The sequence below is a fragment of the Martes martes genome (genome assembly GCF_963455335.1).
Source record: "Martes martes genome assembly, chromosome: 17".
NCBI classification, from domain to species: Eukaryota; Metazoa; Chordata; class Mammalia; order Carnivora; family Mustelidae; genus Martes; species Martes martes.
In genome coordinates this window covers 49,120,618-49,134,996 of record NC_137905.1, presented here as the reverse complement: position 1 = coordinate 49,134,996, position 14,379 = coordinate 49,120,618, and the positions used below count along the sequence as shown (strand labels likewise).

Genomic DNA, 14,379 nt, shown 5'->3' with positions numbered 1-14,379 from the left:
CCAAACCCACCCCCGCCTCCCACCCTCACCTGCCCTCCTCTGGCTTGCAGCAGGTAGAGCCCCAGGAGGAGCTACTCTTCACCAACCATCTGTCGGCGCCACACAGGTCATCTCTGGGAGTCGGGATATGAGGTTAGGAGTTGCAGCTGTGGGTGAGCACGTGGGCTCTGTCAACAACTGGGTCATGATCCTGAGCCCTCGAAGCCTCCTTTGCAAACGGAGAACCGGGAATCGGACCGACCTCAGGACTTGGGTGGAGACCACCTGAGCTGATAAGTGCTCACGGCGCCCGGCACTCGGGAAAGGCTCGGTACAGGTCAACTACTGTGGAAAGCCATGAACAAGGCCCGTCTACATATCCTCACTCGTTTGAGACCCTCAGCTTCAGCCCGTGAGTTCTCTCAAGGCTTCTCCATCCCGAGGTGGCTTGGAAGGCCCGTGCTCACCTTTGCTAAGTAACCCTCCATCCTGGCCTGGCCTCCCCGCCGCCTACCAGGGCTTCATGTGAGTCACAAAACCGGCAGGCACGGAGCCCCCACAGGAGGACCCCCCCCTCTAGGCGCCCTCCATTTTATAGTTTTCTTTTGAGTAGGTTTGCTAAGCCGCTGGGAACACCCCACACTGTATCCTTAAGGACAGTGGGTCCCCAACTTCTCTGATCGGGAGACTCCCTCAGTGGCTCATTACAGAGTCCCAGCCCCTCCCTGGATTTCTGATTCAGGAGGTCTGGGGTGGACCCTGGGAGTCTGGATTTTTTAGTAAGCACCCCCGTTGAGTGTGAACCTTAGCTGGGTTGGGAAGTACTTCCTCAACCCACCAGTGAAAGGGAAAGGATGATTTGGTAGAACTCGCTGGCACTGAATCCGTCTTCCATGAATACACTCGAACTGTCAAAACCTAGCATTTCCCAAAGTGTCTTCTGAGGTATGCTAGTTCTAGGCGCTTCCCCATAAAGGGCTCCCGCGGTGAAATACTTTGGGGAGACAACACTGCACTCCCTCTTAATCTCGAAAACTCACATTGGGCAATGAAGAAACTCATTTAATGTCTCATCCCGTGTCTTCGATCCCCTTTTTCATGCAACACCTCGTAATGCTAATCCTGTAGAATATGTTTCACAGAAACACTGGTCTGTTGCCCTTGGGTCTGGCTGACTCGAGTTCCCAAATATTGGCTTCCACCTCCTCTGTTCCTGCTTCCAAGCACGTCCCCTGTGGACCCCCACACGGCAGTCCACAGACATAAAAACGCAAGCCACAGAGAATTCATTGGGCGGGGTGCTGTGACCGGTCCAGATGCCAGCCCGAGGTGTGCCGACCATGGAACCGAGAAGAGCCTTTGGCCCCTGCTAACCTTCTGACCGACTGCTTCCTCCAGGATGGGGTCTAAGGCCTTATTCCTTTGGCTGCCACCCCCACAGTGGGCTTGACTCCTCCACGTCTTTAAAGAATGGTGGCTTGAGACAGAGGAAAGAGGGTCTTCAAATCTAGCGCAAGTAGAACCCATACCAAAGAAAAGGATAAGCCAGCATACCCCAGGGCAGCCTGGCCTGAGGTCCATTGGTTCCACGGGTCCTTGGCACGTCCTGGCCGGGCTCCTCTCCTTCAGCGTAAGTCGTGGAGGCTAGAGCCCCAGATACTCAGCCAGAAATACGGCAAGGATGCGGCTGAGGTTGTGCACTGTCGGGGGGTGCAGGTTGGCCTCAGAGTCGTGGGGTGTGTGCCACACGTCGGGGAAGGGCATGGAGATGAGGTGGAGCACTGGGACCCCTGGCAGGAGAGAGGGGAGGCTTGGTCAGGCTGATCCAGGAGCCCAGCCCCAGGCCCAGGGAGACCTGCCTCACCCCCCCCCACCCCCGGCCAACCCAGAAGATACCCTGTCCTGGCACTTGAAGAACTCTGAAGGATGATTTTAAGCATGTGAGGGCAACATGTATGTTTAAAAATATATACATATCCCAAAAGAAAAAAATATATATATATACATATCCAGTACATGTATTGTTCTTACACGCCAACTAGAGAAACTCAAAACATATGGGGTTATGCAAAAACCAGAAGAAGGGAAAGATGTCTTTGACCTCAGATTGCCAGGTATATTATTAGGCTCTTTTTCCTCTTTATGAATAGCTCCCCTCCCCCTTTTTTAAGACTTTATTTATTTGACAGAGAGAGTTAGAGTACAAGCAGGAGGGGCAGCAGGCAGAGGGAGAAGCAGACTCCCCACTGAACAGGGAGCCTGATGCAGGGCTCCATCACAGGACCCCGGGATCATGACCTGAGCCAAAGGCAGACGCTTAACCCACTGAGCCACCCAGGCACCCCACCCTGTCCGATTCTAAAACCTACGTTCTGAACCCCTCTACCAGATGTCTTGCGCCCTGGCTGTGCGACAGAATCATCTGGGAGTTTTGTAAAACTAACACAGAGTCCCGAGATTGTGGGTCAGTGAAATGAAAAATGCCTGAAACGCAACTGGGCATTTCTGGAAGCTCCTCCGTGATTCTGCGGGGCTCCCGCAGGGCTTTGAAAGACAAGTACTGGAATCTGTGCTCACTGAGGCACCCCCAGTAGTAGCTAACATTCTCTGAATGCTTTCTGTGGGCTAGGCACTGTGCAAGTAACATCTGTACGGGTATGATGAGCTCATTTGGTCCCCTCAACAACTCTGAGATGGGGGCTATTAGTGCCCCCATTCTACAGATGAGAAAGTCGAGGCACAAAGACATTCAGCAACTTGCCACCGGTCCCCAACCCTGGGAAGGGGCCAGATCCAGGTCCCACCTGTCCCTCCCTTGGACACCACCCCCCACCCCCACCCCCATAGTAAGTACCTCTGCGGAGGAAGGGGATGTGGTCATCTTCTACGGAGCCAGGGGGCTCCCCCGGCTGGAAGTACATCACTTCCTGGGGATGAGACTGTAGCAGGTTCAGGCGGTGCAGTCGCTTCTCTGGAGGAGGTGGGGGTTAGAAAGCAAGGGTCAGCCCCTCAGGGTCAAAGGGTACCCTGCTCACAGATCAGGGCAGGGCAGGGGGGCTGGGGGTGAAGCACTGATCATGCCCACAGGGATGCAGTTCGCTAACCCTTACCACAGGCTCACTGTGTTCCTAGTCTCCTCTATTCCCTCTAACCCTGGAAGGTAGATCCCCCTACTATCGTTATCATCGTGCCCATTTTACAGGTAGGAAATGGAGGCTCAGAGAGATGAAGCCACTTGCCCAGGTTCACCCAACTGGGAAGAGGCACAGCCAGAATTCAAAGCCAAGGCTACTGGACCCCAGAGCCTGTGTGGAATCACCGCACTTGATTGCCATGGGATCATTGTGTGTTTCTGCCCTAGTGCCTTAGAGAGACAGCAGGGAGGTGGAGGGCAGGCTGGAGGACCCCTCAGAGAACAGGTACCCGCCCCGCCCGGCTATTCCTCCAGCATCCCAGGCCGGTGCCCGCCCCCCACCTTCATGCTTACCGATGCTCCGCAGCCGATGGAACCAGCGGGCTGTGTGAGGGAAATGACTGTAGAAGTTCGGATTAGGGGCGCCCAGGAGATCAAGAAGCATGAAGAGCTCCTAGGAAGAGAGAGGCCGGGTGGGATATAGCCAGCCTTGTGCCGCCCTCTCCCGCCCTCACCGGAACCCAATGGGGGCCCTGGTCTTACGATAGCCTGGATCCTGGTGGGGCCTGGGTTGTGGGGGGCAGACTCCATGAGCTGGGCCAGGTGCCGGGAGCCATAGAGGGAGTCCTGGGGCCCCCACTCCTTCAGGGCCTCTTCACCGTCCAAGAAGAGCAGCTGCAGAGTCACCGGGGCCTCCTGTGGGAGCCGGGGGTCAGGGCCAGCTGGGCTCTAGCCCTCGGCCTCCACCCGTCCACGTTTCCTGCCTGCCTGCACCACTGAATAGGGCAAACTAGGTCTCCTCACTTGTAGAGTGTGGAGGCCAGAAGTGCAGACTCTGAGCCAGACCACCCGGGTTCAAATCCTGGCTCCGCCCCTTCGGAGCCGAGCAGTAACTTACAGGTAAGTTACTAACTTACAGGTAAGTTATTAACTTCTCAAGGCATCAGATGACAAAATGGGATTAATAACAATTCTAATCATACAGTAGGGTGCAAATCCAGGTCCTGGAACAGCGCCTGGCATATAGTAACTAAGAAGGGGCGGCTCTGATTAATATTGTTATTCTCTAGGCTCCTTTAACAGAAGAGACGGACCCACAGACGAATCATTATGCAGTGAAATGCGCTTGGGACAAACGCTTCCAAGAACTCCAGGGTTCCAAAAGAGCATGGGAAGGGAGTGGGAGATAACCTGGCCCGGGGAGAACTTTGGGTCTGCTGGGAAGGGATGTCTGCAAGGAGGTGAGTGGGAGCTGGCCCGGCAAAACGGGGCAGAGTGGAGAGTGTTCCCAGGCAAGAAGCAATAGGGCCGAGGGTTGGCACCAGAGCCAGAGAGCTTTGTGAAGAGGCCTGAGGGGGTCTGAACCACGGAAGGGGTCTGAGCAGGGGAGAAGCAGGAGGACATTTATGCTTTCTTTTTTTTTTTTTTAATTTAATTTCATTTTTTTTCTTTCTTTTTTCTTTTTTTAATTTCATTTCATTTTTTCTTTTTTTTATTTCATTTTTTTTCTTTTTCTTTTCTTTTTTTTTTTTTTGCTTTCTTCCATTTGCAAATTCTACACATTTCTCTTGACATAATTTACCGCCAGGTAATCTTCTGGGCTCAGGGAATACAGCAGAAGACAAGAGCTGCCAAATCCCGGCCTATAGGGATTTGGATCTAGCTGGGCAGACGGACAAACACATCCACATTAAACACCGTAAAGGCTTGGGATCGTGATAGGGGGCTCTCTCAGGGTGGCTGGGAAACCGTCTCGGAGGTGGTGACATCGGAGTGGACACCTGAATGAAAGGTGGGAGCCAGCCAGGAAGATGTCTGTAAAAAGCACATTCTAGCCAGACCAAACAGTAGGTACAAATGCTCTCGGATGGGAGTGAGCCCTGTAAGTCCGAGGTACGCGGAGGAAGTGGGGGGTTGGCTAGAGTGGGGTTAGGAGGGACACGGGAGGGAGAGGAGACTCATGGGCCCCTATAAGAACTCTGGCTTATTTCTGCAATGGGGTGGGAGCCATGGGAGGGTTCTGGGGAGAGAAGAAACGGGATCTGACACTCAGGGGAGGGAAAGATCCCTGTGACTGCGAGTATGGAACGGAGACAGAAAGACAAGTCCAGGCAGGGAGGGATGGGGGCTTGGACTAGGGTCGTGGCAGCCCCGGTCTCCCATCCTTTCCCCCACTCCTCACCTGCTCCTTGGCTCTACTCAGCTCCCTGTCGAGGGCCTGGGCCAGCTCCAGCAGCAGGGCGCAAGGCACAGCCGAATCCGTGGCCCCCACAAAGGGAGTCGACCCAGATGGGAAGAGCTTGGAGTCGTAATGGCAGGCAAGGGTGAGGTGACGGGCAGCCCCTGGGTCCAGTGTGGCCACCACGTTGCCAAAGTCCAGTGGCCCCAGGGGCGTCGAGGCCGTGAAGGGGTCCAGTTCTACATGCCAGCCTGCGGTCAGGGTCCGCAGAGTAGCCTCCAGGAACTAGCGGCAGGAGAGAGGTGGGAGGGTGGGTAGGGACTGGGGAGGAGGTTGGAAGAAGGGCCATGTGACCTGAGCCATACCGAGCACTGGGGATGACTCCTAATCCCCACTTTGGTTTAAGTCATTCCCTCGACACGCTTTTGTTGAGGGCCTACTGAGTGCCAGATGTGTCATGACCTTGCCTCTCCACAGCCAAGGCTAATCCCAGCTCACTCATCGATAGCACTCACTGTGTGCTGAGCCCTGTTCTAGGATCCCTGTAAGAATAGGGACAGTCGATGGCTCCATTTCATAGCTGAGGAAACTGAGGCATATAGAGGTTAAGAAACTAGTCCAAGGTCACACTCCAAGTAGCTGAGGTGGGATCTGAACTCAGGCGGTAAGTCTTCAAATGACTGGATGCTTTCTGGCACTGTGCCAGCCCTGGAGCCAATCTGAAATTTGGGTTGAAACCCTAGGTATAACATTTATTAGCTCTTGATTTGGCCAAAATGCCTAACTGCTCCGGTCCTCAGTTTCCATCTGCGTAGTGAGGATTACATGGGTGCTCACGTCATAGAGCAGTTGCCTAGCACACAGTAAGCTTCTGCGGGGAGTACAGACGGCAATACAGCCTAGTTGTTACCAACGTGGGACTCTAGATTCAGGTTAGCTCCAGAGTCCCAACTTTGCGTCTTAGCTGCTTGGGGGATCTTGGGAAAAATGCCTGTTTCCTATTCCCTGGCAGGCTGCGGGGCCAGGGTTTGGAGGTGGGGGCCCTTACCTTTCTGACTTGGAGATTGCCGGGGCTGCCCGGGGTCCGCACAACCAGCAGGGGGCGCAGGTAAGTATTCCAGAGACGGTCTGGGTCCAGCTGCCCCACCACCCTCCGCAGCCGAGCTTCGGGGAGGCTTCCGATCAACCGGCCCTTAGGAGTGGATGGGATAGGGAAGAGCCGAGTGTGAGAGCAACCTCCCTTCCGACCCCAACCCGGACACCATCGCCCCTAAGAAACCCCGGTTTTTCCTCCTAATTCGAGACTCCAGCATCGGAGGTTTCCAGGATAAATGCTGTACTCCGGAAAAGTCCCTGTAAGCCCCTGAGGTCCAGCCCACCCCAATCCTGACGCGGAAATCAAGGCCGAGAGAGAGGAAGGACTCTTCCAAATAGCTGGCTTTCAGATTGGAATCCAGAATTCCCAAGTCTTACTACTCCGGACCCTTCCTCTTCGGGAGAACCACCTATTGCAGAATAAGCCCGAAGCCTCAGTTCTTTCGCAACGGGCATGCGCTCTAACGATGGAGACCGCAGCACCTGCGGCTGGGGCCATCCGATACAGCCACGTCAACCTGAGACCGCAGGGAAGGGGAGGCGGGGAATGAGGGCTCCCGCGGTGCCCGTGCCCCTGCCCAGCCTCACCCGCAGCTCCCGGCCCCGCGGCAGCTCCTCAGTCTGGCGGAGCCAGCCGCTCCAGATGGTGTAGAACGCCGAGGCCACGGCCAGGGACAGCAGAAGCAGGGGCAAGAAGTGCGCCCGCGGGAGCAGGCGACGCTTGGGCGGTGAGGGTGGCTCCAAGAGGCCACGTTCCCCGAGCCGCAGCCGGGACCGCCCGCGGCCCCCGGAAGGCATGGCAGCTTCGCCCAGAAACCGGTCCCTGACCGCGGATAGTTTAGGCCCAGCCAAATCCCACCCCATGGAATCACCGGACCAATGAACAAGAAGAGCGGCTGCACCATCCCACCCTCCCTCGGTCAGTGAAGCCAATGGGGACTGTCGTTCTGAGAACACGCCTCCTTGTCTCCCTGGGGCTTTTGGGGTTGGTTCCCCTGAGAGTTGCACAACCCCAAAAGGGAGCGCGAAAGGGGTAGGCTCCGCCTCAGCGGAGGAAAGGAAGCCAATGAGAAATGTTTGATCGTGGAAAACATTGGACCCAGGCGCAGGTCCACGCCCCTCCCGTACGAAGGCAAAGGATTGGTTACTCGGAGTCGGAAAGATCAATAGACACGTAATAGAACAGACCCCGAAGGAAAAGGGGTGGTGTCCGTCCCTGAAGCGAGGAGCCGATTGGCTTCGCGGAGGCCGCGCCCCCGAAGGCCGGGCCGGCGGGCATTTGGAAAGGGGTGTCCTTTCCCTCCTTCAACCTGTGCCGCTCTACAACGAAATGATTTGAGTCGAATCCGTTTTTTCCTTCTCTCCATTGTCGTGAATATCTGCCCCGTACTGTCCCGCAAGACCTTGAACTACTACGCAATGCTACCACCCCACCACTGCGCGGCGCTGGCGCGGGTCGCTATGGCAACAGGCCACGCCTCCGCAGGGTGGGATCGCGCAGGCGCCAGCGGAAGTTGGCTGTCGGAAACGGAAGTCCCGCCTGTCGCTCTCCCTTCAGAGGCGGCAGCAACGCGGAGGAGACGGTGCTGAGTTGGGACCGCGGCCACTGCTACCATGTGAGGCCGGGCTAGGCTTTGGTGGCGGGAGTGTGGTTGAGGACGTAAATGTGGCCGCTTACCGGTGGCGGGCAGAGGCGGGAAGAGGGCAGAGATTTTAGGGGTAAAGGACGCACCTTTCTCCTGACGAGTTTGAGGACGGACGTGGGGCCTTTGACGGGTCCTGAGTTCGAGAGAGAAGGCATCTTTATCCCTTAACGGGCTAGGATTTCCCAGATAATTGGTCTTACTAAAATGGATTTTAAGGGGAAGCAAAGAACCTGGGAAACCGGAGTGTGGAGTTTTAGAAATAACGGCTTTAGGTGCGGAACTTTTCCGGACAGTTTGAGCTGGAGGCGGTTGGCTTTTCACGTCATTCGGGACTTTTTCAGCTCACGAGTCGCCGAAATGATTTTCCTGATTTATTTATTCACTCCGCGATTATTTATTGAGCAATCCCTTATCGGGCACTGCTTTAGACACGTGGGATACATCAGTGAATACCACCCCTGCCCCATAAGAAAAAAAATCTCCCCAGCCGCAGCTTCGGGGATGGGAAAAGGCCGGCAATGAATACACTGATAATAAACATGTAAAGCATAGGGCGTGTTAGGCGACCAGAGCTATGAGTAAAGAAACAATAGAGCAGGGTCAAAGCAGTGGGGTGTGCCAATTTTGAAAGAGAGTGACTTAATAACCAGTGCAGGACACATTGAGAAGTCTACAGGTGAGCAAAGACCTGAAGACCCTGAGATCCACGGAGATATCTGGGGAGGGTAAAGACAGAGGGAAAGCAAATGCAGAGGCCCAAGGTGAAAGTTTGCCTGATACCTTAAAGGACCACCTAGGAGGCCACTGGTGGACCAGAGGGATGGGCAGATGCAGGGCATTGTAAAAACTTCGGATTTTATCTTTTACAAAGAGATGGAAGGCATGGGAGGGTTTCGAAGCATGAGAAGATATGACTTACTTTTTGATACAACCTCTGGGACTCCTCCGGGAAACAGACTGTTGGGGAGCATGAGTGGAGGCAGGGAGGCAAGTAAGGCTGTTAGAAGAGAGAGGTGATGGAGGTTAGGCCGTGGTAAGAAAGGTGAGATTTGGGGTCTATTTTAGAGACAGATGACAGGATTTGCTGGCACATTGAATGTAGGATGTGAGAAGAGTCAAACTGATATCAGAGTTTTTTGCTCATGGAACTAGAAGGATGGAGACGAGGAAGGCTGTGGATGGAGTAGGTTGGGGGTGGTTGGGAGATCTGGAGCTCAACGGAGGGTGTGTGAGGCTGACAATGTCTGTTAAGCATCCTAGAGGTGATGGCAAGTAAGAGGGACTGAGCAGGGGGGCGGGAGTGTTGGGGAAAGGTTGGGGAGACACCCAAGTGCAAGGCCATGTGACCACACAGGCTCCAGCACTGGGCCCCCTCACCTATGGGTTCCATGCTTGCCCACTCAGGAGCCTCCTCAACAAGCCCAAGAGTGAGATGACCCCAGAGGAGCTGCAGAAGCGGGAGGAGGAAGAGTTCAACACGGGTCCGCTCTCTGTGCTCACGCAGTCAGTCAAGAACAACACCCAGGTGCTCATCAACTGTCGCAACAACAAGAAGCTCCTGGGCCGCGTGAAGGCCTTTGACAGGTGAGCGCCCGGGTCCTGGAACGTGTTCTGTCCAAGCCCAGAGATGTCCCAGCTCCAGTGTGAGGAGCCCGAAGGCAAGGTTTTCAGAGTCCTGGGGCATAAGTACCTGCAGACCTCAAGGTGCGACTGGTGTCTTGCCGCGCCTTGCGGTCCCTTCAACTGTGTGGTGCAGTAGTGCTGGGCATGAACATGGGAGCCAGGCTTCCTGGATTCGTGTCCCAGCTCTGCCTCTTAGCAGCCAGGCAACCTTCAGCAAGTAACTTTATCTCTTCCATACAGTGACGCTAATTCTGGTGGTTGCAGAGATTCAGTGACTTAATACATGCGACGTGTAGTGAAGTCATCAGCAGTACAGCCTCGGGCACACAGGAAGCTCTTCATCACTTTTTGCCGTTATAACGTAGAATACCCGTGCCCAGTACTTTTTTTAGGGTCCAGAGACACAGCAATGACTAAAGCAAAGATGGGTCCTATACTCAGAGAACTTGTGCCGTAGGAAGCCGACAGCAGACACGTAAATAATTTGTCATAACAAAAGTAAAGCTAGGGGCGCCTGGGTGACTCCGTTGGTGGGCATCTGCTCCCATGTACGTGTCATGATCCTGGGGTCAGGGGATTGAGCCCTGCATCAGGGTCTCTGCTCGGTGGGGAGTCTACTTCTCCCTCTTCCTCTGCCCCAACCCAGTTCGTGCTCGCTCTTGCTCACTCCCTAACTCGAATGAATAAAATCTTAAAAAAAAGAAAAGCCAAGTGAGAGTATGGAGTGCTGGGAAGGAGGTGCTGTCCTAGACTGTAATGCGAGAGGCCCCATAGGAAGAGGCCATGACGATCAGACCTAGATACAGTGAAGGAGCAAGCTGTGGTCCGACTGTTCCGGCCAGATGGAACAGCGAGTGTTTTTTTTTTTTTTTCCTTTCTGGGCCTCAGTGTCCTTATCTGCAAAAAGGGCATCATAAAAATACCCCTCGCAGGACGGTTGTGAGGATTAAGGATTTCTGTAGGAAGAGTCCTTGGCTCAGTAGCTCACGTGGTAAATGCTCAGTAAACATATATCCTGCAGGCTTCAGTTAGCATTTGGGAAGTAGTGTGGCAAAGCGTAAGTCTAGAATGTTTTTGCTGCAAGCCTTTATGTAACCATGAATGGGTCTTTTCACTCTGAGCCTCGGTTTCTTCTCAAGGACAATGAGAATGAGAACAGGAAGTGCCGAGCCCATGGAGGCAGGTAGACCTGGATTTGAACACGGGCTCTGCCACTACCAAAATGTCATCCCACTGTGCCCAGTATCCTGCACTGGTTGCTGGAGGTGACCCTAGTGTTTGCCTCCTGGGGGTGAGATGCAGTGAGGACTGCGGACTTCGTGCTTAGAAGAGGGGTCTGGCACTTAGCAACAGCACAGTAGGTGGTGGTTTATTTATATACGTGTGTGTGTATGTATGTTTGTGTACATTTTTTTTAAGATTGATTTAATTTAGGGTCGAGGGGCAGAGGGAGATCGAGTTCCAAGCAAGACTCTGCACTGAGCTCAGAGCCCAAGGCAGGGCTCAATCTCACAATGTGAGATCATGACCCAGGCTGAGACCAAAAGTCACCATTCAACTGACTGCACCACCCAGGCACCCCACATGTATACTTTTCCCCCCCCTTTTTAAACATTCTATTTATTTATTTGAGAGAGAGACAGAGAAAGTGACAGAGATGGTGAGCTGGGAGGAGACAGGGAGAAGCAGGCTCCCCACCGAGCAGGGAGCCTGATGGGACCTCGATCCCAGGACCCTGGGATCATAACCCGAGCCGAAGGCAGATGCCCAACTGACTGAGCCACCCAGGTGCCCCCCCCTTTTTTTAAGGTGATTCTCTCCTCTTCCCCTTGCTGCTGCTGCTTGACCCCACATCAGCTTCCCACCTCTCCACCCTGCCCAGCCTCTCACCCTAGAATGTATCCTGCTGCACCACACTGGACTCTCACACACATGCAGGGACCCCCTCTGTGGTGTTAGCGAGCAGCTTTCTTGAGGTCTGATTGACATGCCGTCCCATCATAAACTTAATTGTCTTTAAGACTGAATCTCCCATGTGCTCTTCTGCATCTTGTTTTCACACTGTGCCAGTGGTCTGAGAACATCCCTGCAGGGCGCTAAGGCTTTCCTAACCCCGGTACTTACTGTATTAATTACGTTACTTTCTTGGGGGAGCAGTGCATTCAGTTGAGGCAAAACTGAAAAGAAACAAAAGCGCCCAACGAAGAGCGAGTCTTTGCTCCCTGCCCACCAGTTTCCCTCCCCACAAATCCCTCCATGGCGGATTCCTCAGGTCTGTCTCCTCACATGACATCAGACCGACGGACAGAGGAGGGTGCTCTCCTTCACTTTTAATTTACTGCTAATGGCACATCACGCAGTTTTAGACATCAGCTTTTTCATTTAACAGTATACCTTGGAAATGTTTCCATATCGGTACGCTACTACTTTTTTTTTTTTTTTTTTTAACTTATTTTTCTCTGAATTGCTCACATGTTCACAGGATTCCAAAAACAGTAGTAGCAATGTAATGAAGACTTTCCATCCAGCCTGTCCCCAGTCTACCCAGGTCACCCCACTGTCCCCCAGTCTCTGAATGTTTTCCAGGATTCTGTATTGTACAAGCAAGGGGGCGGCATCGATGCTCCTCCTACCCTCTTTCTTCCCTTCAGAAGAATCACTTTCCTCGCGTACTTGGCACGTGTCACTCAGCAGTCCCTCCTGGATATTACTGCACAGCAAGGCGCAGAGCTTCCCCCGCTCCTCTTAACTGTTTTCTGTTCTTCTTGCCACTCGGTAACATTTCCTTCTATCCTTCTAGCCCTTCGCCTGGCTCTAATTGTTCTTCATAGCAGGTGACATAATCTGACGGTGTATGGGGTCCGTCTATTGACTTGGGTCGCCTTCTTCTCTCCTCACTGGAATGCGGACCCCGTCAGGGCAGGGGTATCCTCTGTTTGCTTCAGGACTGTATTCATTTTAAGTGCCTGCAGAGTGAGCCAATCCATCCTGTCCTCACACGCGTCCCCCTGGCCCCCTGAGGAGACAGGGACCGCACGAGCCGGCAGTGGAGGCGCCGTGTACCCCCGGAGGCTCCCAGGGCCTCTGGTTCCGCAGAGAAGCGGCTCCTGTGCTGCTGCCTTCGGAAGTCCTTGGAGTTCGGAAACTCAAGCAGACCCATTTTGCTTACCTTTGCCTTGGGCCGAGGCCCTGTTCTCAGTCTTTACGAGAATGCTGTATTGACTTATCCTCCCGGCAGCCCTCGGAGGGGGGCTCTGGGAATGACTCCATTTTAGAGAGCAGGACGTTGGGGCCCAGAGAGGAGAAGTTCTTTGCCCTGGCGTCAACCCGAGGACTGGCAGAGGTGGCGTGAGAGCCCCAGCTGTCCTGGTCCCAGGCCTGCACCTTCTATGGGTGCTGCTGGAAGAGGGGCGGTTGGAAGGCTCCCCCTCAATCCCGGTGCCTCCCCCCACCCCAGGCACTGCAACATGGTGTTGGAGAATGTGAAGGAGATGTGGACCGAGGTCCCCAAGAGTGGCAAGGGCAAGAAGAAGTCCAAGCCGGTCAACAAGGACCGCTACATCTCCAAGATGTTCCTGCGCGGGGACTCGGTCATCGTGGTCCTGCGGAACCCGCTCATCGCCGGCAAGTAGGGGCCTCCTCCCTGCCGTCAGAATTCCTGCCCTCATCCTGCGAAGACCTGTCCTTTGTAATGGGAATAATAAAGTCCTGTGTTTTTTCTAGTGGCATCTGTCTGTTCCCAGAGCCTGCGAGCAGGTCAGACTTGGGGAAGGGAGGCAGCTAGGTGTGGGGCCGGGTGCTTGGAGTTAGGACATCTCTGCTCTCCCAGGCCTCACTTTCCCCATCTGAAGCAAGCGGGCTGGATACAGAGAGCTCCCTTCCTTTCCTAATCTTTTCTAGCTTCTCCTCATCACTGCATCTCTCTCTCCCTTCCCTCTGCCCTTCTCTCAGTAAGTTGAGGTCTAGCTCAGAACTTCTTGCAGTCTTTTCCGTTTGTTCAATCAGAAAACAGCCCCCCTGAGTGCCGCCTCTGCCAGGTCTGTGTTGCAGTGCTGGGGACCCAGCAGCACCCCGAAGAGCCCCAACCGGCCCTCACTGGCAGGAGGAGGAGGATCTAGTTAGAGCAGCCAGTACCCAAATACTGGTAGCGATCGCGGCTAACACCTGCTGAGCTGTTACGGTGCCAGGCCCTAGGCTCTGTGCTGATCCGACCTCTTCTCAGCCACCACGAGCGGACACTGTTAATGAAGACCTCCATTTCCAGAGGAGGAAACTGAGGTACAGAGAGGGGCGAGCACTTACCCAGGGGTACCCAGCCAGGAAGTAGTGATGGTATAATTCAACCCCACCCTGTGCCAGAGCCTGGGGCTTAACCCTGAGCTCCACTGGCCTCAAATTACAACTTCATTACCCCTGGGAGAAATTCTCTGACCCATGTGGGGAGGTAGAGGTGGGAAGGAGGGTGCTCACGTATTGTGGGGGGATAAGGAAGATCCTGGTCTTGCTCTGATACGCACACATTGTGCTCTCCCCAACCCGTGTCTCTGTGTTCTGTCTCTGCCTGCATCTCTCGCTCTGTTCTCCAGATAAGACCAAACACCAAGTGGATGCAGGAGTTTGCAGGCCTCAGATCAGGATGAAATGAGATGTCTGATACACTGACTTGCAGAAGGCACATCCTGAGTTAGTCCATGAGTCTGGTAGTGACAGGAAGAGGAAGCTTG

General features: G+C 54.2%; 2 protein-coding genes across 2 annotated transcripts; one reads left to right on the top strand and one right to left on the bottom strand.

Moving 5' to 3' along the window:
• Positions 1-1,021: 1,021 nt before the first annotated feature.
• On the bottom strand, positions 1,022-7,243 carry QPCTL (glutaminyl-peptide cyclotransferase like). The gene is made up of 7 exons (XM_080827996.1): positions 6,975-7,243; positions 6,340-6,483; positions 5,295-5,576; positions 3,656-3,808; positions 3,467-3,566; positions 2,834-2,950; positions 1,022-1,769 (listed from the first exon to the last, which is right to left on the bottom strand). Exons 1-7 carry the CDS (start codon positions 7,182-7,184, stop codon positions 1,624-1,626), a joined length of 1,152 nt encoding a protein of 383 aa, XP_080684122.1. The 5' UTR covers positions 7,185-7,243; the 3' UTR covers positions 1,022-1,623.
• Positions 7,244-7,918: 675 nt separating this feature from the next.
• SNRPD2 (small nuclear ribonucleoprotein D2 polypeptide) lies at positions 7,919-13,377 on the top strand. The gene is made up of 3 exons (XM_080829156.1): positions 7,919-8,002; positions 9,437-9,616; positions 13,113-13,377. Coding segments are annotated over exons 1-3 (357 nt in total). The 5' UTR covers positions 7,919-8,000; the 3' UTR covers positions 13,288-13,377.
• The last annotated feature ends 1,002 nt before the right edge of the window (positions 13,378-14,379 follow it).